The sequence below is a fragment of the Lissotriton helveticus genome, chromosome 1_1, assembly GCF_964261635.1.
Source record: "Lissotriton helveticus chromosome 1_1, aLisHel1.1, whole genome shotgun sequence".
In the NCBI taxonomy this organism is placed as follows: Eukaryota; Metazoa; Chordata; class Amphibia; order Caudata; family Salamandridae; genus Lissotriton; species Lissotriton helveticus.
In genome coordinates this window covers 6,830,811-6,855,050 of record NC_136057.1, presented here as the reverse complement: position 1 = coordinate 6,855,050, position 24,240 = coordinate 6,830,811, and the positions used below count along the sequence as shown (strand labels likewise).

At 47.2% G+C, this 24,240-nt stretch overlaps 1 protein-coding gene across 2 annotated transcripts in view; it reads left to right on the top strand.

The window, feature by feature from the left end:
* LOC144808341 (NXPE family member 1-like) overlaps positions 1 to 24,240 on the top strand; it is a 157,424-nt gene that overhangs the window by 37,567 nt on the left and 95,617 nt on the right. For both annotated transcript variants that reach the window (XR_013606852.1, XM_078673628.1), the window contains exon 2: positions 22,469 to 22,577. Coding sequence is in view for 1 of the 2 variants with exons in the window: in XM_078673628.1 (XP_078529754.1) it covers positions 22,479 to 22,577 (99 nt within the window). In the remaining variant the exon portion in view is untranslated. The remainder of the gene's footprint in view (positions 1 to 22,468; positions 22,578 to 24,240) is intronic.

Below are 24,240 nucleotides of genomic sequence, written 5' to 3'. Positions count from 1 at the left end.
CGATTCTCCTCCGCCTTAGCGGAGGAGCCGCCACTGCAAAGATCACATCATAGCGAACCATCTGTGTAGAAAAAGGGCCCTTTTTGACAGGGTTACCCTACACCTTTTGCCTGGTATCTGATGCAACTTTGACTGAAAGTGTGCTGGGGTCCTTCTACCCGGGTCCCCGGTACCAGTGTCCTTTCCCTAAACTTTACCATTGTTCCACAATTGGCACCCCTATAGGCTCGCTGTAAGTCCCTGGGGCCTTAGACCTAAAGAGGACCCCTAAGGGCTGCAGCATGAGTTGTAACATCCTAAGGGATCACTCCCCAAGCTCATGGAAAACTGCCACCGCAGCCTGCGTGCCTTGGTGCATAGAAAAGGAAGAGTTGCCATGGCACACACCTGTGTGCCATGCCAGCAGAGCAATGCATGTGGTGTAAGTAGGTCACCCCTACAGGAGGGCTTACACCCCGAAGGCTGGGTACACTAGACTCCATGTGAGGACATATCTGCGTTAGTGGATGTGTCTCTGTGATATTGAAGCAAAACCTTAGATATTCCAAGTGCACAGGGAAGCCATAACGAGTGCATGGGCTGCACACTCATGGTGTCAGGATTCCTGCCACAGCCCACCTCTCTTGACTATCACAATACACCGGCATGGCTCATATCATTCCTCCCAACACGTATGAATGAATAAACGTCTTGTACCCTGACTATTGACCTTATTTATTGCTCCTCCCCTTCGCTTAGCCTATTCGCCTGCCACTTAGCTGTTTCCCGGCTTCCAGGACTCTTCATCCTCCTGCTTTGACCTCACCGCACAGAACGTCTTGAATTAGTCTAGCACCTGGATGGAAAAAAAGAACAACAAGAAAGGAGAGACACATCAACAGGCATTATTTTACTATGCGCTGAGCTCAGTCGCAAGTTTGTGCTGCAAACAAAGGGAACCAGTCTTTTTGTTCAACTTGTAAATCCTATTGGCAGACCTCTGCCAGAAAGAACTTGGCTGAAGCTAACTCCGTCCAAATTTGCTTGTGGGTTTGATGCTGAACTCATACTCACTACAGTTTTAAAAAATTTGTTAAAGGAGCCTCTTCTGACAATAAAAATGAAGACAAAAAAACAACAAAACTAAAGATTGGTTGAGTTTTTGAAAGCTTTCCGGAGGTGATACCTTAAGAAATAGACTTAATACTAGATTAAAGCCTTATTTTTTGTTTGTTTATAGGGACCATAACTGCCGGTACCATTCACCAGACTGGTGTGAATGCATGCTGCAGTGTTGCTGTTGAGTAGACGAGCCACAGAATCTTTGACTCTACACGCTCTCTCTTTCCCAACCCCATTCGCCCGGGGATTTGCCACCGGAGCAATGTTTCCTCATGTAAACCAAGGGCAAGTCTGGGGGGGGAATCGGGAACTATTGACGGCACCCCATTGGAATCATCTGGGATCCAGATAGGTGGCTTGTGTCATGTGGTTATGAGTTCCCCCGCTCCATGATAGCTTCACTGTAAACTCTGATGTTTGGTGCTAAACATCTCATCTTTACAAACCTGCACTGATGCCAATGATACATGCACCCAGCGGACGCCTTAGAAGTGACCCCTGAAAACCTACCGACTCCCAGAGTATCGAATGACTGGTCTCGACAAGCCAGGCACCATACACAGGTTCCTGACCTCTTAAGGTAAGAACATTCGCTCTCAGAGGTCGGGACCAAAGCCTGCTCTGGGTGGAGGTGTTTACACCTCCACCTTGCAGAGTATGCATTCCAGGGTGGGAAGCTTGAAAGACCCTGCCACTTTCATTATGCGGAACAGGCCTCTCCAGATAGTGGAAATGCCGGCAGCCCTGTCCTGACTCTACTTTTTGGTGACATGACTGGCGGGAAGTTAGTAAGATTAGGAGGTGTGTCCAAATCCAACCAGCACCCTAAGGTGTACTAGCTGATGTAGGCTCCACTTCCAGATTCCTCCATATTGTTTGGACGGAATTAGCATCTGGGGTCAAGGTTATGCTCACTTCCCACAGGAAGTGGTCATATTGAGGGTGTAAACACTCTAAAGGTAGGCAGCCCATTGGCTACTACCTGTCACTCCCCATAAAACCTCTAAATTGAGTATTTAGGTTGCAACCCTGAACCTAAGAACTCAGATTTGATGGATCAAGAGAAGAAGTATGAAAAAGAGTCACTGTCTGGATCCGTGTAGTTCCTAGGACTCCCCAGGACCTACACATTTTGGATGACCTAAACTGAGGAAATGGTGTGCAGACAGACTCTGGACACCCCAACAGGATGAGCCAGCTGTTAGACCAGCTAGCTATACGGTGCCACCACCAGCCCCCTGTATTCTACAGTGGTGTATGTAGTTTCTGGCACCCACTGAACATGACAACCCTGATTCCTCAGGGATTGTGGAAACAATACAGTATCTTTTGTTCAGTCACTTGTGCTTGGTTTTCTCAGGTTAGACATAGAATGACGATTGGAAAGGTTTCAATAATTATTTATTGGTCAAGCATCAGTCTAGTGTGAAACATATTTGCTGCGACTACCAAAAGACAGGAGCATACAAATGTAATCGCGAGCACCAATATTGTAAATAGTAGATACATTTCTGCCATAGTGCTAATAAGATGAATATAAACAGATAATATAAAACAATAGCATTGGCGTACTCCTCCAGCGCGTAGCCTACCTAATGTACTCAGCCTAGATATGTAGGTGAAGCATGCGTATGTGAATGATGGAATATATCCCAATGGAGCCAAGAATCCTCAGGGGAGGTGCTAACCCCTCACCTGATGGTTCTGAATGCAGGACCCCGTCTCTGCGTCGAGGATGGCACCCCGCAAGGGATGTCAGGTCTCTGCCTGTCGAACGATCAGCCTCCAGAGTCTCGGTCCAGCTCGGAAGGAATACTCCTCTGCCTTCCATGATTTGATTTGATTTGATTGCGGATTTATCGAGCGCGTAGCTACCCTCGGGCGTCCCAGCGCTAAAGTGACAGCCTAACAGTACTCCTGTGGAGGGATTATTATGGGAACAGCCAGGTTTTCAGTAGTCTGCGGAATGTAAGCAGATTGTTTTCTTTGCGGATGCTAATGGGGAGGCTGTTCCAGAGCTTAGGAGCGTTGTAAGAAAAGCGGCGACCGCCCGTGCGAGCTCTTCTTATTCTGGGGACGCTGGCCAGAAATAGTGAGTCCGACCTGAGCTGTCTGGTGGATTTATGGGGCTTGATGAGGGGTCTTAGTATGGGTGGGCCTTTGCCTTGTAAGATTTTATGGGAGATACACAGGGCTTTGAAGGCGATGCGCTCCTGGATGGGAAGCCAATGAAGTGCCTTGAGGGAGGGTTTGGCTGAGCACCTTGAGTTCGTCCCCGTTAGTAATCTTGCAGCAGCATTCTGGGCGTGCTGAAGTGTTTTAATAACAGCTACTGGTGCGCCCAGGTACAAGGCGTTTCCGTAGTCCAGTCTCGATATGATGAGGCCCTGGAGTGAGGGTCCATGGGGGAGTGAGGATCTTTTATACTAAAGTGGTCACTCCAGGGTTTCTTCTAGGATCAGTGGGGCATATTATCAAGAACAGGCGATAAAATTATCACCGCTTTATCGGCAGGAAACTGCCGCTAAAGCAGCGATAATGGGCTTGATAATATGCCCTTGTGAATTCCCATAGCAGCCCATGTTAACACCAGATCCTGGGCTGCTATGGGAATTCACAAGGACATATTATCAAGCCCATTATTGCCGCTTTAGCGGCAGTTTCGCGGCGCTAAAGCGGCGATACTTTTATCGCCTGTTCTTGATAATATGCCCCAATATGTTTTGGAAAACATCCGCTAATCCTTTGCTCATCCTTTTCTAAAGAAAATGATCATGCACAGCTGGCTGTTGGTCTTGCATGAAAAAAGTGGTGAACCTTGTACAGAATAAATCTGCTGTGTATGGGGACATGTTTACGTACAGCAAAACACACAAGATGATGGACGGAATGTTGCAAAATGGCAAAACATTCACCACAGTCACAGATCTGGGTTTAATCCATCGTTATTTTGATCACCAAGCCACCCCAGTTCAGACATGGCCATATGCAAATCAGTCTTGACCCTGTGCCTCATGGGAACAGTCCAGCCCGAACTGCCAAACCATGTCATCCCTGGACTGGAAACAAGCATCCTAGGACCGGTTTCTGGCTATCAGCTGTTTTCAGCCAGGATAGCTTGACTCCAGTGGATTAGTGAGCACGGGACCCACATCTGGGCATACCCTTCCCACATAGGGTGAACAGCAAAACACACGAGATGATGGACGGAATGTTGCACAATGGCAAAACATTCACCCCCAGTCACAGATCTGGGTTTAATCCATCGTTACTTTGCTCACCAAGCCACATGTTTATGTACGTCAGGTACAGGGATTATGATATTGTACCGAGAGCTCTGTGCCGAAGAGACAGAAGCAAGCTACTAGGTAAAAGGTCACTTATGCAAAACCGTTATGATCTTCCGGATGGGACAAAAGTGTATATGGTTGATATGTACTCGGTGGGACATTCCTAAGAGACATGACACCCTGCCTCATCTAAAGGTCAACAAGGTCAGCTAGGTATTGATAGTCATTGCTCTAAAAAGGCATAACATCATTTGTACTAAAACATACTAAAAGCACTTAAAATGTCTTTAAAATGTCCATGAAAGCAAGGTTTCTATGAAAGTCATTTTTCCCTAAAAGGCATTCTAAAAAAAGTCTTCCATATTTTTGAATATATGTTCTTTGTTTTTCTGAGCACCTTGAACGCCCATGCGCTGAGACGGAGCAGAGAGAAAAATAAAACAAAGTCAGCTCAACCTTTTAATTTGTTGTTATGTTTAAAAGTTGCCAAACGGTTCCCAGCACAGGAAAGGCCAGATTGTTGTAAGAATCTTGCGCTGAAGTCTCAACATCACTGAACATGGCATCCTCAGGAGGCGGTCCCTCTAATAATTCCAGTGTGATGTCAAGGGAGCAAAGGTGATCATCTCCAGTTCCCACGGCAGCCGCAGAGGCCGATGACTGCATAGTTGTTGTAGAGCCGATCCTCGTTCCAACAGGAGCTGAAGCGTCCTGTGGAGACTCTATGAACGCCATCATCAACATGGGAATACGCTGTGGACAACTGTGCATATGGGCCCACAAAGGTGCCAGGAGCATGTCTATGTCCGGCAATGCAGACAATGGAATTGTCAGACAGAGGTACTCAAAATAGGCAGTGGAATACTGGCAGAATGCAGTCGAGCCAGGCTGCTCTGAAAGACAGGAACCAATGCTCATTCAACTCTCGAAGCCAAGATGTTCCCAGGAAGAACACCAATCGCTCACAACAACGTCACTCTATCTGCGTGCTCTCCGTGTCTCGAGTGATGTTGGCATCCCTTGCGTATTGTGACAAGGAGAGTCCACATGGGAGTCAGTCAGGAGATACTGTACCTACCAACAGCACCTTACCGTCTCTCTCCCCGCAGCAACCAGAAACGTCACCATTCTGCCTGCCAGAGACCGAGACAGGACCCTGTTACTTTAACTGGGCCGAGTTTGCAGGAGTCCCGGCCCCTTTCACTGACGTCACGGAGGCGGAAGAGAAAACACCCAGAACAACGAATTGAGAGGTGTGTCATTCACCCGGAGGAGTAGAATGCGGACGAACGGAAGAGAGCAGCGGGTCGAGAGGAAAGAGCAAAGCAGAAGAGAACGAACGGACAGCGAGCTTAAAGAGTGAGAGAGGACGCCTGGAATTGCCAGCCCGAAGTCCACCGGAGCCAGGAGGCCAACGACACCACGCTCTGCCCAGCCATACTTCTGGTGGCTAGCACAGGTATGTGCATGTATAGTGGGCTGGGCAGGGAGAAAAGTTTAATGCCGTCCTGATAAGTCACCGGTTATCCTCAAGCACTACCTACCCTGAGCACTTCCGACAGCTGAATCTACTAGAGCGTACGACACCGAGTGACTCCTCACACCCTATCCCTGTGTGCATTTAACACACACCCCAGACTAAAATAGGTTTACTTTCTTTTATTTATTTATGGTCGCAGACGAGTCTGGGGCACGCTGGAGAGGTGCCGACGCGGACTAAGAGGGAGGGAATCCCCAGGGAAGGACCAAGAGATCTCCCTTCCGTATTATCGACCCAGCCCAAGGAGGAGAAAGTTACTAAAACCAATAAAGCCACAGTTACCCAAGTTACCTGTCTCCTCTGATTCTTCAGTCCCGCTTACACGTATGCAATAGGATTAAAATCAGAATGCCCGCCACGGAAATCAGGACCAAAGGAAGCCCTCCAAAAACGCTTCCAAGTACGGAGTGTATGAATGATGGAATCACTCCAAAAACAGTTTGAAAAGTTGTGAAAAGCACTGATCAAATGCTCTTAAATAAGTGTACTATCCCCCGCATATCAGACATGTTAAAGATACAATGGACCACTTCTCTCAAATGGAGCAGGAAGTTCGTACGGACCAGAGACTGTATCTCTGCTGAAGACCTTGCAACCTGGAGATCAAAGATCGCTCGGGCTGAAGTTAAGGCAACATTTTGCTGAAACAGCATGGCTTTCAGTCTGCTCAGAGAATCAAACCCTATGTTGGAAACATTTAGTGAAGGCCACAGTGGTGCCTCCCTAACTGTGCGAGCTGGGGTATACAATACTTGCTTACAACAAATAATCCTGTGGTTAACGGCCACCAGATAAGCAATGCCGGGCATCATTCCACTAGGGATAATGGGGTAACCCTGTGTCAGTCTTAAGTTTGTCTTAAGATAAACTTAAGACAAAATCCTAACTTCAGTGAATACCAAAAGTAGTAAGTTCATTCTGTGAATGCCAAAAGTAGTAAGTTTACGATTGAGTCTTAAGTTCATTCTGTGAATCGGGCCCGAAGCCACATTGTGTAAATTTATGTTTTACTTGTTTGCGAAAGTTTTAATTAATCATGCAAAAAAGTCATTATTATTATCCACAGGTGCCTACATGGGCCATGGTTGTGTATGTGTGATGTACATTGGTCTGTAGTCCCTAACATGTCACAAATGCATTAGATGTTTGGTGAGGTAGGACAGTGTTGTAGAGGACTCTACAATATGTACACATATGAATGTGTTGTGCGGCAGTGATGACCTCGGCAAGGCTTGTCTCACTGTATGATGTTGTTACTTGTGCTTATCTGTGTGCTCATACACGCAATTGTAAATTCACCACCAACTGTGATCATTGTGTTGCAGATGTGTGCCAAGTTTGAATGATGCATTGAGGTGTGACAGGACAGCAGATGAGTATGAGACAGTTGTGTTGATTTGTTGCACAATGGCTGGATGGCACGCTCCCAGGCGTGCATATGTGGAATGTGGCCTTGAAAATATGTGCTTTCACATTGACCTATGTGGTGTTTTACGCATTGGTGTATTGTAAATGGAGAGGTGTATCCTCTGCGTGGCTCAAACTTACACCCATGCAACATGTTGTGTCACACATCCCTCAAGTCAGTGTTTGTTAATTCTGTTTCATCCTGAATGTGTTATGCTGTGGCCATCTCATGATGGATGTCATAGACATGTGTCCGATTTCATCTCAACTAGGAGGAGGCCAAATCTGATACGTCACTTTACACTGCTGGAGGACATGGAGGATATAGTGATAATTCCAAGTTCCGTCTCAACAGTGCCACCCTGAAGACCCTTTGTGATCTGTTGGAGCCCCACCTGCAGCCTCGTCGCCACTACCCAACAGCTTTCCCACCAACTTACAAGGTGATAGAAGTCCTCCATTTTTTTGCCACTGGATCCTTCCAGAAGACCGTGGCCAGCGCTGCTGGGATGTTTCAACCCATGTTCAGCATGGTGCTGCGGGATGTTCTTGCAGCCAAAGCTGGTCATACTCTTGATCTTGTTTGCTCGAATTTCTCTAACATCCTGATTGAGGATCCCTATCCGGTGATTTGGTCGGACCACTTTTTTATCCCTTTTACTATTCACTTTTGCCAGCATGTGAGACCTAGAATTCCCCCTAAGGCGGTAGGACGTAATTGGAGTAAGATCTCCCCTGGCAGTGTTGCCCTACATCTTGTAAATACCACTCCCAAAGACGCCCCTGATTTAGATTCACGCCTGACTAACCTCAACTGCTGGATCACCTCTGCTATTGACTCGCTCGCTCCTATGCGACCGATTAAAACTTTTCGAGCAGCTCCCTCCGCCCCATGGTACTCCGACGAGCTTCGCAAATATAAATCTTCTTGTAAGCTGTTGGAGCGCCGGTGGAGGTCATCCTATGCTACTGACACAAAATTTAAATATAAACTGGCCCTCAAAGAATACCGTAGGAAAATAATTGAGCATAAAAAACGTTACCTGGAGGAGAAAATTAATAAAGCGCATGGCTCGGCCAGGGAAATTTTTAACACAGTGAAGACTTTCACAGATCCCTTGGCTCTTAAACAGTGTCTTCCAGTCTCTCAGGCCCTTTGCTCCCGCCTCTCTGACTTCTTTGAAGACAAGATCGCGAAGATCTATGACACCTTCCCCAAGAATAATGATCTAGGGAGTGCTACGTCTTTACCTGACTGCATCGAGTCTTCCTCCACCTTTTCAGACTTTGAGGCAATCTCACTGGAACACTCACTGATGGAATTGTCTAGATGCCGCTCCGGCTCACCACTTGACCCTTGGCCAGCCGAGCAATATAAATCATTGGCCTCTTTTCTTAATCCCTTCCTCAACTACATCTGGAACGACTCGCTCAAAACCGGAATTTTCCCGGAGTCTTGGAAACATGCCCAACTGGTCCCTATCTTAAAGAAAGCTAATACAGATCCTAATGAGCCGGTGAACTATCGACCCATCTCTCTGCTCCCAGCCCCTGCCAAGGTCCTTGAAAAGCTAGCGCAGCAACAACTGGCAGGTTTTCTTGAATCCCACGGTCTACTTCATGAATCCCAACATGGTTTTAGAAAGTGCCATAGTACTGAGTCAGCCCTTATAGAAATGGCCGACTCTGTGCGGTGGAAACTGGATGGGGGTTCCAGAGCGGTGCTGGTGCTGCTCGACTTGTCGGCAGCATTCAACACCGTCTCTCACCCCATCCTGATTGACCGTCTTCGGTCGAAGGGCATTCAGGGGAAGGCCCTGGAGTGGCTGACCTCTTTTTTGTCTAATCGCACCCAGGCAGTCTATACTCACCCTTTTACTTCTGTTAGCCGTACCCTGAAATGGGGTGTCCCTCAAGGCTCGGCTTTGAGCCCACTATTGTTCAATGTTTATTTTTCTCCTCTGGCCGAACTCATTGCTAGGTCGGGCATTATAGCTACTTCCTATGCAGATGATATTCAGCTGCTTTTCTCCTATGAGAGTGCCACACAAACTACTTTTGATCCTTTGAAGAATTGTCTGCGGGACATTTCAAAATGGATGGACCATAACTGCCTCCGCATGAATGCGGCGAAAACGGACGTTCTCTTTTTCCATCAACCCTCCCCTCTAGATGCAACTCTCTGGTGGCCACAGGAACTCGGCCTTCCCCCTGTCCCTAAGGACTCTGTAAAAAATCTAGGGGTCAAGTGGGACTCAAATCTTTCCTTTAGTAACCAAATACAGACGGTTTCTACCGCTTGTTTTTCCAAGATCAGGATGATTAGGAAATTCATCACCTATCTCCCCAGTGACACCAGGAAAACCATAGTCCAGGCATTGATTACATCTCACCTGGACTATGCGAACGGCCTGTATTTAGGGTTGCCCGCGGGCCTGCTACATCGGCTCCAGACAGTCCAGAATGCGGCGGTTCGGCTGGTCTGTGGGGTTTCCCTACGCACCCATATTTCGCCACATCGCAGAGCATTACATTGGCTACCAATCCATCAAAGAGCTGCATTCAAAGCCATGACCTTAGCCCATCGAGCAACTAGGGGTAGGGGATCGGCCTACCTCTCTGTTAGCATCCGTCCTTACTGTAACTCTCGGAACCTCCGTTCCAACTCCCAACATCTGCTTTCCATACCAAGATTCAGGAAAGCACGTTCTGGAGGTAAAACCTTCCAGGTCTGTGCCACAACTCTCTGGAACAAACTCCCGATCGCAATTAGGATGATTCAGGAAGAATTACCCTTCCGTAAGGCACTAAAAACTTTCCTCTTTTGTTAACCCCCCCAGGATTATCACTCTGCTTTCACTCAGAAGCGCCGGGACACCCCGTTGGGGTAGCTGCGCGCTATATAAAATACACAATAATAATAATAATAATGATGATCTACAAGGACAGATACATACATTTACCCCGGGGAGCAGAATTGGTAGGTGTGAAGGGAGACTTATATCCCCTTGGGCACATCCCCCATGTTGTTGGGGCCATTGATTGCACACATGTCGGTCTTGTGCCACCACAGGCGAGTGAGCACATTTTCCGTAATAGAAAACATTATCACTCGATCAATATGCAGGTGGTGTGCCTGGCTGATATGACCATCTCGCATGTGTGTGCCAGATTCCCCGGCTCAGCCCATGACCCCTAAATCCTGAGGAACAGCATTGTGCCCAGGCTGTTGGCTACTCTGCTTTCCGAGCATGCTTGGATAGTGGGTGAGTAAGCCTAGTCGTATGGCGTGCTGGGAGCGGTGAGTTGACAGTCATGGTAAGTGAGATGAAAGAGCAGACACCACATCAATGTGGTTACCAAGTCCAACAGAGAGGTGCCCTTCACAAGGCAGTGTGGGGAAAGACAGTCCAAACAGTCAATGCAGTGGGGAAGAGGGTTGCCATCAGGACTGGCTCCGTGACTGGCGTTTTGGCTGGTACTTTGCCTCCAGAGACCCCCAGGCTCTTCTTTGGACGCCCCCTTGGTTGCTTGGCCGGGGGGGACCCTGCTGCATGGCCAGTGGCATCTGAGGACTCACCCCTCTCTGTAGCCGCAGGGGAGGATGGTGCACTGTCATCCTGCAGCACAACAGAGGGGGCGGAGGTATTGTTTGGGACGCAGGCCTGTCCCTCAGTAACGCCACTTGCTGGCCCATGAGGTCCACCATTTGTCCAAGGCGTGTGTCGATGGACCTCATCAGCAGAATGAGCTTGCATAATAGTTTATCAGACCGGCCACTTTGTCCCTGAACCTGTTTGTAGGCCCCAATGACTCTGGCGAAGTGGTCCACGGATGGGGTCCCAACCTCCTGATGTCTGGGGGTAACCCTGGCCCTCCCACCTGCCCTTCTGCCTCACCACTGTGGGTCCCAGCACACTCTCCCTGCCGTCCACAGTTGTTGGTGTGGGCTGGTCATTCCCTGGCACAGGGAGGGTGCTGCAGGTGACACTGGTGGTGGTGGCAGTGGCGGTGGTGGTGGAGGCACAGGCCGTAACAGCAGGGCCCTGCTGTGCTGTTGTTGTTGCAACAGACGTGGTGGTGGGGAGGATGGGGTCCTGGGACCTGGTGCTCCCTGGCACACCAGATGGGCCGGTCCCGAGCTCATTGTCCGGAAAATCCTGGGAGTCTGCATCCGAGAGTCCATGTACCGGGGTGGAGACTGGCTCTACTGCTCATTGATGATGTCCTCAGTAGTGAGTTCTTGGTCACCTGTGGATTAGATGGGGAATGGTCAGTGTTGTGCACTCAGCAAGAATTATGTTAGCTGTGTGTCATCCAGTGTCTGTACAGTGCACAATTGACTGACCTTCACATCTTTTTCTATGTGCAATACTGTGCCCCATGACATGATGCAGAGGTACATACATTACTCGTACATGTTGTCAGATGTCGATGCATAGCATGCAAATCATGCTGTGATCATGTTCACAGGGACCAGTTGCAATGTAGGGACCAGCACAAATGAGTTTCATGGTTCTCTCAATGTTGATTCGTATGACCTGGCTGAGGTCACATCCGGCCATGGAGTGGCCATTGTATTGTACTGCATGACTTTGACCTGTAATGTACATGTTTGTATTCATGAGCCCACACCTGCTTTCTCTAATTTTACATGCTCCTTGCTGATTGGACCACATGGCAAAGCACTCATCAGTGTGTGTTGTGCTTGGTTGTGCACGGTCCTCCTTGTGCATCTCCATTAGTGTGTGACTCTTTGTTATCTGTGACCGTTCCCTTTGCTTACCTGTGTGCACACTGTGCATGTCAAGTGGGGTTGGTGTGCATATTTGTGCATGGAGAGGGCTGGTGTTGGCATATGGCAGCATTTCATTGGTGACAGATGTGTGGTTGCGCGAACATGCTACCTACCTGTTAGGTGAAGGTGAACAATGCAATGGCTTCCAAGTGCATCTGGGTGTGGGGCAGGGGGCATGGTGGGAGTAGTGGTACAGGCCTCACTCCCCCATACAGGCCTCCCAGGCAAGACGGCTACCTACCTGTTAGATGAAGGTGAACAATACAATGGCTTCCAAGTGCTGCTGGGTGTGGGAGTGATCCATCCTGCTGGGGTGTGGGACAGGGGGCATGGTGGGAGTAGTGGTACACTCCTCCCTCCCACAAACAGGCCTCCCAGGTAAGATAGCTACTTACCTGTTAGGTGTAGGTTAACAATGCAATGGTGTTTGGGTTGTGCAAGAAAGTACTTATCAGTGTGTTGGTTAACATTTGTTTGTACTTTACTTACCAGCCTCCACTCCCCCGGATACTCCTGTGAGACTCTCAGGATGCAATATGGCAAGCACCTTCTACTCCCATGGTGTGAATGGTTTTGGTGTAATGGGAGGGCCACCGCCAGTCCTGTCAGCCAGCTCCCGGTTCTTGCTTCTCCTCTCTTTGACAACCCTCTTAAGATTATGCCACCGCTTCATGATCTCCTTCTTGGATCGCGGGGTGTTCCCTACTGCATTGACCCTTTGGACTTTCCTTTCCCACATTTGGGTCCTTGTGGCTAATGGCGTCTGTTGGACCAGGCTACCAAACAGTTGTGGTTCCACTCTGACTATCTCATTTACCATGACTGTCAACTCACTTTCTGTGAATTTGGGCATTTTCTGTGATGCCATGGTGTGTAGTGTGCAAAGTGTTTGTGGGTGCAAGGGTGTGGGTGGTGGGCCTGGTGTTTGTGTGTCAGGTGTGTTATGTGCTGGAGGGTTGTTGGTGCTGGTGTGATGGTGGTGGTGGTCGTGTGCTGTGTTCTCTTGCCTCTCCTGTCAGGTCTGGTGTATGCCCTTCTTTTCTGGAGTGTGGCAAAGGATTGTGGTCAGTGAAGGGGCTAGTTTTATACTCAGCTATGTGGGTGTGTACCAATGGAGTTTTGCTGTCAGGTGTGTTGTGGGAGTTGTCCTGGAAATTGTATGTTTCTGTTTGGCATTTATTTGTTTAATTGGGATGTGTTTGGTGTATTGGGGGGAATGGCAACTTTTTTGTGGGCAATGTTTGCCTTTGTTGTGGTGTTTTTGCATCATCTGCCATGTTTTGTGAGGATCGTTCGCTGCGGTGGCTGTGCTGCAGCTCTTCCGCTGACTCTCCCATTTACTCCAGTGTGCGTCCCCGGCGGTCAGAAACAGGGGATCGTACCACGGGACCATCGGGGATTTAATAATTTCCCCCGGGGTTGGTTTTTGATCATCACCACCGCGTCGAGCGGTTTTTGTTCACCCGCTACCGCCGCGGTTGGTCTTTTTTGGCAGGTGATCCTAATTTGATCGCCGGTTTATCCACTGTCCCGGCGGATGGTTGTTTTTCGCGTCCATGGCGGTCGGGGTGGTTTTCCGCCCGCCATCCTAATGGGGCCCTAAGTGTGGGTACCAGGCTAAGAACTAGGATTAAAAAGGCTTGGTGTCATTACTGTCAGGCTCTTGGACATGTGTGGAGATCTTAGCTGTAAAACAAAAAGAATGGCTCTAGTGTACCTGTAGCAAATGTAATAGTAAGTCGCCAGATGGGATCACAGGTGGGCCCTGACCATGTCAAGGAGCTCACTGAGGCAACTCTAGCCACTGAGGGTGGGGTCGATGTAGCTACCATGGCTGTCTAGCCCTGTAATCTGAAAAAATGCACACAACAGCCACAAATTAATTGGGTTGGAGTTGAAACTCTGAGAGATACCAGTGCCAGTGTCACCTTGGTGACTGAGCAACTGGTGTCCTCAGTGCTGATAACCAGGCTAAGGTGCATCAAATTGCATTAGAATGGGGAGGGGTTACTAGCCACAGAAGGGTGTTGGTATCATCTGCGATCCCTGTACAGTGTCTGCTTGGTAATGATTTGGAGTGTTCAGCATGGGTTGAGGTAGAAAGAAAAACCCATGCAGCCATGCTGGGTATGACTGAGTGAGTGCGTAAAAACAAGAGCACATAGTAGAGCCTAGGGGTTAAAAAGAAGTGTTAGAGCCTGAAACTATGGCCCAACTTTACAAAAGAAAGGGCAAGAAGTCTGGGAAACGGGCTTTAAACAGACCCCGGATCAAGTCCCCATTCCCCCAGGGAGACGCCTGGTCAGCCCAAGAAGGAATTGAGCCCCAGGTGTTTGGGCCTTATACGGAAGAGCTTCTGCACCCAGGGGGACCCTCTAGGGAAGAACTGTGCCAGGGACAAGGGACCTGCCCCATTCTTGGCCTAAGACAGCAAGCTGCTGATCAGCAAAAGGGAGATCTCAGTGTCTCCCACAGGACCTATTGGGAGGAGGGACTTCTGGACTCTGAGATCAGAGACCCCAAACCTGGTCCCACTTGGAGATTGGTAGTACCTCAGCAGTAAACCTGGGCGTAGGACTATGCTATGCACGCAGAACGTGCGTAGTTTGCGCTACTACGCGCTACGCGAATTGCCCGTAACACAGTGCAAAAACGCGTAGCGTAGTGGGCATTTTTTGCTTGCTCGCAGTCCTCAACGTCAAGTTGGTGACCGCGAACGCGCAAAATTAACATCCCGGCGAGACTTTTTCCTTGTTCAGGATCAGCAACATCAAGTTGCCGATCGCAAGCGTGGAAAATAAACCTCTCAGCGAGATTCTCAACGCGGGGAGGTCAGGTTTCTCATTGCGAGTGGTCGCGTATGCTCGTGACCGCTCGTGATAAGAAACTACCAGTCTGTGTTGAGAAAGCTGCCGCTCGAGAACAAATCTACTTGAGCGGCAGAAAACAACCACTTGCACTGTGCAAGATGCCGTTTACAATGATTGTACAGTGCGGGCAAGCATCCGGCACTGGGCAATCAGTGCGAACAGCATTTTCCACGTAGCTTGCGTAGTGCACTTCGCGTAGCTATGCGTACCTACGCGTAGCGATACTACCCAACCTCGCCCAGGGTTACTCAGCAGTTTAGAGAGTTTCTCCTTACATTAGCCCCTAACATCCTCCTAGCTGAGCATCTTGGCCAGATCAGAATGTGGAGTAGGTGGGTGAACCACTTTTACTGGCCAGTAATGTCCCAGAAGGTGAAGGTGTCAAGCCATTGCCACGACAAGTGGCAACCTGAAGGCCACCTTTATTCCACTTCCAGTGGTTGGGTTTTCCTTTGAAAGGGTAGGGATTGACATGGTTGGTCTCCTTGACCCTCAAACAGCATCAGTAAATAGATTCATACTGGAAGTAGTGGATCATGCTGCCAGGTATCTTGAGTCTGTTCCCCTTAGAACTACCACTGCCCGTGCAGTGGCTAGGGCTCTCCTTGGTATCTTTACCAGGGTGGTTTTCCCTAAGGAGGTGGTATCAGACAGAGGTACCAACTTTATGTCTGATTACCTAAAACACATGTGGGCTGAGTGTGGAGTGGCCTATAGGTTAACTACCCCATATCATCCATAGACCAATAGATTTGTTGAACGGTTCAATAATACACTGAAAGGTATGATTGGTAGACTCCCTGAAAAACTCGGGGATGGAATGTCTTACTGCAATGTCTGCTTTTTGCCAACATGGAGGTGCCAATGAAGGGAGTAGGGTATTCACCCCTTGAACTTCTGTTTGGTCATCCCGTAAGGGATGTGAATAAAGGATGGGCGAAGCCTCTCAAAGGTCTAAACAGGATACTGTGGACTATGTGTTTGGACTTTGCTCCAAAATAGCCGAGTAGATTGAAAAGGCACATAAAAACCTTGAGGCCAGCCAAGAGCTCCATAAGCTCTGGTATGATCAAAAGGCTGCCATTGTGGAGTTCCAACAAGAGCAGACAGTGTGGGTTTTGGAACCTGTGGATCCTAGGGGTCTCCAGGGCAAATGGACAAGACCCTACCCTATCCTTGAGAGAAAAAGAGAGGTCACCTATTTAGTGGATCTTGGCACTTGCAGGAACCGCAAGAGCATCATTCATAGAAACCGCCTTAAACACTATCAGTACTGGGCTTAAGTGGCAATGCTGATGGCCTTAGATGAGGATCAGAAAGCAGAGAGTGACCCTCTCCCTGACCTCCACTTAAGCAACCCTAAAGATGGATCAATTGATAGACTGGTCTTGTTAGACACAGTCACTGACGCAGTTTTTACTACGCAAGTCGTTACAACGACTTGCGCTGGGCGAGGCTGGACTTAGGAGTAGTAAGATTTACTATTCCAACACCAGTCTACTTATAGTAGGGAAGGTGTTGGAATAGTAAATCTTACTATTCTTAAGGTTATAGCGCCCTCCAGTGCAAGTCGATGTAACGCTTGCTTTGTAATGGCAGCGTTCTTAATGCAGCGATGTAAAGGATGTTTCCCCTCAATGGCCAACAGCAAACTGATCTGATCCGGACTTGTGCCGATCCTCATGGATGGCCCCCAGAGGATCGTTTCCTGGACCTCTGTTCACATTTATTGCTCCACACAAATTTAACTCCCCAGCTCCTGGACATTTCCCACCTATGCAAGCCTATGATCACGCCCTTGGGCCATAACTGCAAAATACTTTCGGCCACAGGATGCCTACCACTACCGCTGGTGGTTGGCCAATTCATTTTCTTGACAGCGGACAACCTCATATTGACACTGATCCTCCTATACCTTTGGGCCGGTGTCCTACCGCTGATTCACATACCCTGGCAGCCTACCCCACCCTTGATTGTTTACCTCCTACTGGTCCCTCAGCAGGGCCCTTAGACTCTCGGATCCTCTGCTCTCAATGAGATTTTACAATCCAGGTTCTTTTCCCACATTAGCACTATCTAAAAGGTAACCTGGTCCTGAAGATAACCCTAACTTGTGACGGGTCGAAAAAGTCGTTGACTTTCCAGCGCAATTTTTGGTGCTAAGCTCTGGTTCACAAATATTTTAAGCCCTCTGTAAACCTTTGTAAATAATTACCTGTGAACCACAAGTACTTTGTAAATACTATCACTATTGTTCACCTTGCGATGGTCATCGCTGTGTCACTTGTCACTTGAGCCGTCCACCCTGTGTGACACGAGCACTTATGTGCACAAAGCGTTTTCAGGTTACTCCCACGTTCATTGTTAACAGTGCAGATACTACTGTTTTCACTTTATCTGTTATAAATATAATGTGCCTTTGGCACATCCTCAAAACTTTGAGACTCCCTGCTTGTTCCTTTTGCAACTATATGTGCAAGTTTGTTTACTAGTCTATCAAATACCACCTGTTGACATATTGTTTTTTGTAACACACAATTACCACCCAGATCTCAACTGGGTTTACGAGTGTTCTCCTGTTGTTTATTCTTTCACTTGTAACCTGGCCACACAGTTAGTGAATGTATGAACAATTCTTTCTCACAAATTCAAACAATAATATCAATGGAAACACATCCTTGTTAACCACGCCCACAGATACAGCATGAGATATAGGTAAGTCAGCCTTACTGCAGGGTGCACTATATCCTATATGTGGTCATATATGCCTGAGCAGATATGAACATGCAATATCTAAGCCCATCCTTAGATTTTGTAAGTGCACAAGGAAACCTTAGAGAGTACATGGGCTGGACATCCGTCATTGCGAGTACCCCAGCACCATGATGGCTACACTGTATCCAGTGATGTTTGGTACTAATAAATAAATAAATGCACACAGAGGTCATCTTAGGGGTGACCCCTGAAAACCTACCAAACACTGGTGTGGTCTCAGACTAGTCTTAGCCATCCTGCCACTACCAGACATGTTTCTGAGCTCATGGGGTGAGAGCCTCCACTCTCAGAGGCCTGAAACAATGCCTGCTCTGGTGGTAGGTGCTTCACACCTCCTCTTGGCCAGAATGGCATTCCAAAGCGGGAAGATGGGAAAATTAGTTGGATTAGGAGGTGGGCCCACATTCAGCCAGCAGCACCCCTAGGGTGGGGCAGGCAATTCCGATGCCACTTTTGCAATTCCTCCTTCTTGTCTTGGCGAGAATTATCCAACCAGAGTCAGGGTTATGCCCACTTTCCAAATGAAGTGGTCACATTAGGCTGTAGTCAATCTAATGGTAGGTAGCCCATTGGCTACAACCAGCACTTCCTTTATTGGGAGAAGAAGAAGTGTGTCTAACCTGGAGCCAAACCTGCTGGCCTGCCTGCTGACGCCGATCCCATCACCAAAGTCATCTTGTCCTCCAGCTTCGCTCCAAGAACCCAGGAGACCTGCCTGCCTTTGGCAAAGAACTAGGAATTCCCTTGGATTAGTGGAACCAACCACACTTTAGGTCAACCGATATCTGAAGTAATGTGCAAAGTGCTCGCCGCTGGGACCGTTGAGGTGGTCGTCACCCAGAAAAATGGCTACAGCCCCCAAGTGTGGTATCTGGCTCTCACCAAAGTTCCAAGCCCCTGCTGCACTCACGATGACCTCCAGCTTGTGAGGTCTGTTTGTTTGACCTTTGCTGCAACCAAGGATTATTGGTAGCTAGTCCGGCAACAGACGCCTCTAGGCTTCACTTCAGCAAGAGGTCACTCCACAGCATCTGCGAACAGCATCGGAAATGACCCCCCTCCTGTGTTTTTGCATCTCTTGTGTGATAGCATTGAATGTGGCAGAAACCATCCTGGCACGACTTCATTGACAGATCGTTCAAGGTGAATCTTTGGTGCACCTGCTGCTGGTCACAGACATTTCCACGTGTCCCTGGATCCAGCATCCCAGAGCAAGGAAATTAAGAACTGCCGTTTCCACTCTGCTGTGGAAACACAGAGAACCAAGCTATCCCCAAGTGCCCGTGGGCACAAGCGTTGCAGGAGCATGAGTGCTTTAACCTGGACCCCGATGGTCTTTGCTCGATGGCCCTCCTATCCCCCATTGCCTGCAATATTAAAACTGTATGACAGAGACGCAGGTTACTGCCGTGTATTATACATCTACTATCACGGTAATACTTGACGGTGTTTAAAGTATTTTATTCTGAAACTATGCTGCAACCATATTTTCTAAACTTGCCGTCTCATACTGATTTTGGTGCCTAAAACATTAAAAATAAGAGTTATTTTTCCAAATTGGTCTAAGATTTATTCTTGAGTGTGCGTCTCATTTATGGCCTCTGCGAGTACAACAAATGTTTAGCACTACTCTCTGATAAGCCTAACTTGCCGCCCACATTACCACAATTAAAGCATTATCTTCTTTTGCCTCTGTATACCAATCTGGGTCTCACTGGAGAGTGTATTTCCTTTTAGTACTCTATATAGAGAGCCAGCTTCCTACATCCTGCCTTCCCAGCCCTGGCTCCAGAATCGCTCGAGTGGGGTAATCAATCCTTTGTGTCGGGACAGGAGACTGCCCATTCAGGCCCACAATGAACCATCACGATGCTGATGGCCCTCAGTCACCCCTACCCTTCCTTTGTGTGTCTGTGTCTAGAGGGAATGCACAAAGGCCAGCTCTCACCCACCCCAGATGTGTATTTGAGACAGGCTGAAGGCACACAAAGCTTTAAGAGCAGAGAAATGCCATAGTTCTAAAAGTGCAAAAACAAGGGGAGTTAGGCCCAAAAGGGACGAGGGCTAAGCAGGGCCCTTTTTAAACTTTGTATTTGTGAAAGTTGCCTGCACCTCGATCTAATTACAAAAGCTAATTTCTTTATGCTATAAGGCAAACACCTTTCTTCTGTTTATTCCGATATATTTAATTATACCTTTTTTAGCTTATTATTCAATATCAATTTCATACATTGATGTACAGAGAATAAAAAACCATCCTTATTTACAGTAGCATCTCAAATAACCGTGCTATACAAGAATATATCACAACACATACAAATCATAATTGTGATTAAATAATGTCAATGAATCAATACATACAAAAAATAATTGTGATTAGATATTGTCAATAAACAACCATTGAACAATGTCCTTGAAATATTCAATAAAGTTTGAACAAGAAAAATTGCTTTTAAAGTCCTTAATTGCACATTTGAAAAATCATAACACAATGGGGCCCATTAGGATGGCGGGCAGATTGCCCCCGCCAGGCTGGCGGTAGCCACCGCCGGCCTGGCGGGGGCAATCCACCCGCCATCCTAACCAGAATGACCCCCTGCTATATTAGCATGGCTGGAGGGTCCGCGGTGGACGGAAAGACCGCCCGCCGCTTTTCCGCCCCAGTCGCCTTGTGACCGGGGCGGAAAAGATTTAATATGGTGGCGGTGTCTCTCAGACACCGCCAGCCATATTAGTATGGGCTGCAACAGATGCCTTTCAGTGGCAGCGATGCCGCCACGGAAAGGCAGGCGGTCTTCACTTCGGGGGCTGCCTGCGGGCCCCCGGAGTGAAGGCGAGGTGGGGGGTGCACATGGGGGGTAACTGTGGTATACCCCAGCATTTGCATACACAAAGCGACAGGCACCACGCGAACCCTGCCGCTTTGTGTATGCAAATGCATATATACATTTTTAGCATTGTGGCGGGCGGTGCTGAGAGCACCGCCCGCCACAATGTTTAAAAAGCAGGATGCTGCCGCCACTGTGGCGGGCCCATTCTAATACCCCCCACGGGACCCCCGCCCTTATGGTGGGTGGTCCCAAGTACCGTGAGGATGGCCGGCGGGCAAAGACCGCCCACCCTCCTAATGACCCCCAATGTCTCAACCTGTTTTGCTAATGTGTCTTAATTGCACAATCAAAAAATCAAAATCAATATCTCAGCTTATTTTGCCAATATGGCGTACTCGAAAAGCGTCGGCATATTGGCAAAATAAGCTGAGATATTGAGTTTGATTTTTTGATTGTACAATTAAGACACATTAGCAAAATAGGTTGAGACATTGTGTTTTGATTTTTCAAATGTACAATTAAGGACTTTAAAAGCAATTTTTCTTGTTCAAACTTTATTGAATATTTCAAGGACATTGTTCAATGGTTGTTTATTGACAATATCTAATCACAATTATTTTTTGTATGTATTGATTCATTGACATTATTTAATCACAATTATGATTTGTATGTGTTGGGATATATTCTTGTATAGCACGGTTATTTGAGATGCTACTGTAAATAATGATGATTTTTCATTCTCTGTACATCAATGTATGAAATTGAAATGAAAAAATAAGCTAAAAAAGGTATAATTAAATATATCGGGATAAACAGAAGAAAGGTGTTTGTCTTATAGCATTAAGAAATTAGCTTTTGTAATTAGATCGAGGTGCAGGCTACTTTCACAAATACACAATCTTTCTAAAAGTATTTCTAAAATAGTAATGTTGAATCCAACTTTGCCAGCAAAGAAGATTGATCATTACCATTCCAGTGATATAAACATGGCAGTGCTACTCCTTCTCAACAGAAATTACAGATTAAAAGTCTAATAAGGAATTCCTAATGTTAACCTATGAGCGCGTAGATCTCACAGTAGTGACAAATTAATTGAGGTATTTTTCACTACCAGGACATGGAAAACTTGAAAGTGCATGTCCTACCTTTTGTTTACATAGCACCCTGTCTTATGGCTATCTAGTGTCTACCTTAGGATCGATTTATATGCAATAAAAGGGGAGTTTAAGGCTTGGCAATGGATATAAATGGCCAAGTTGACATAGCAGTGTAAACTGCACACACAGGCTGTATAGTGGTAGTCTTAAGACATGTTTAAAGGGCTACTTGTGTGGGTGGCACAATCACTGCTGCAGGCTCACTAGTAGCATTTAACTAACAGGCCTTGGGCACCAGTACACACTATTAGGGACTTACAGATAGATTAAATACACCAATTGTGGGTAAGTCAATGAAACCAGTTTTAGGGAAGAAGCACATGCACCGTAGCGCTGATTAGCATTTGTAAAGTGCTCAGAGTGCTAAGGCCAACAAAAGATTACAGCAAAAAGAGGAGGTAAATAGGCAAATAGTTTAGGGAACACCACTCTAAGGCTGTCAGGTCTAACATCAACTGATTAGAGTAACCATTTGGTACCTTTGAATTTATAGGGATATTATTGTTTGTGATACCAGTTTTTCCCTGTATGAACTTACCCAAGGTCCCAGGCGACTCTTGGGTTCCCTTGTTAGCTGTAACTCTGATAGTGCTGCTCAGACTATTTCCCTGGCATCCTTCTTAGCTTGATGTTGAAAGATCAGAAGAGATCCCAATCTAATTTTTGTAATACTTTGTTGTTCTTTGTTTTCCTCCACAGGGGCACCAAGATGTTCATACCAATGACAAGGAACTTAAAGATAGGCGTGTTCTTGGCAGTTTCTACCGTACTAATTCTCTCTTTTTCCATTCATCAAAGGCTGCTACAGGTAGGACACACATGGTCATAGGACAGAATTCAGACTGAGGAGTTTGCTTTTGACGTAACCAGGGCTCAGCATGGCTTGTGGAGATGCTATGTGCAGAATGAGGGTGTATGACTAGATACATGAAAGAGAGGCTGAGAGGAACCATCTCTCCCCGAGTGATAGCTCCTCTTATAAGAAAAGAGGTGATTTTGAGGGAAGGGTTAAATGTGCATCCAAATCGCTTTACAAGAAGAATGCATCCAGAGTAGGTCTGTTTATGTAACCGTTTGGCTGGGACGGGTGACTCAGGAGTCGGGTATGCTGGCTTGAGCCATCGCCTGGTCATGCTTCTCTGGTGGCCACTTCTCCTGAGAGGTGCTGATGGAAGATCCATCCGCTATGATGGTTCCCTTGTGGTTGGCTTCTGAGGTGAGGTGATGGATTCAGACACAATTCCCACTCATGCTTCCCCGACGAGGTGCTCTTGTCAGACAAAATTTCCTGACCATGCTTCTCCTGTGAGTTGCAGAAGTTACAATGCTCTGCACTCATGCCTATCCTGTGAATGTTTTTTTCTTGTAATTCGCAAATTCCAGCATATTTTCTCCCACATTCTTTGCAAATGTTTTGTTTCTTCCGTGGGGTGTTGATGTCCAGGTTTCCTACTATTCATGCGTGACCTATATTTGGTTTCTCCTGTGTGGTGCACATGCCAGAGCTGCTTCCTATCCTTGCTTTGCCTGTGGGTGGCTTCTCCTATCAGATGCTGTTATTGCATTTGCCTCAGTTTTATACTTCACCGGGAGCTGACTTCTGCTGTGAGGTGCTGATGGCAATCACAATCCGTTCATGCTTCACATGTGGATGGCTGCTGCAATTTGAAAATGTTGGAGTCAGTTCTCACTCATCTTTGCCCCTGGTTGACTTCTCCTGAGAGGTGGAGATGTTAGACCCATTTCCTGTGAGCTGAAGAAGTTAGTGGCATATTATCAAGAAACGGCGTTAAAATTATCGCTGCTTTAGCAGCAGGAAACTGCCACTAAAACGGCGATAATGGGCTTGAAAATATGCCCATGTGAATTCCCATAGAAGCCCAGGTTAACACCAGAATATCTACCTACAAGATTATCGAGTCTAGAATATTGATGGACAGAATATCGACATCCTATCTTTAAAAAGGTAAGTACACAAATATCGAAACCAACATATCATTGTTTAACCTCTTCGGTGCTCATGACGAGCCCAGGGGAGAGGGACTTTAATAGCGGTATAGCCCTGCTATGAAGGGCTATAAGGCTATTAGAACATTCTGTCACTAGAGGACAGAATGTTCTAACAAAAAAAACAAAGCCTTTTGGAAGCGTGAGGGGATTGGAATCCCATCAGGCTCCCTGAAGCCTTTGTTCAGAGCTGTGAACAAAGAAACATTGGAATGTTGGAGCTCCGGGCTTATACCAGCCATTATAAGCCCGGAGCACTCCGTTGTTTTCAATGGAGCTCCCAACATTCCAATGTTCTAATACTATATATTAAACAAGCACTGGCAAAGCCTATAGGCCTGGCTTGCATTTTGAGTCCTGACAAAACAATAGGGGGCAGATTTACAAGCCCATTGAGCCACTTTTGCGTCACTTTTGCCATGTTAAAAGTGTCGCAAAAGTGGCGCATGTGGCTTGTAAATCTG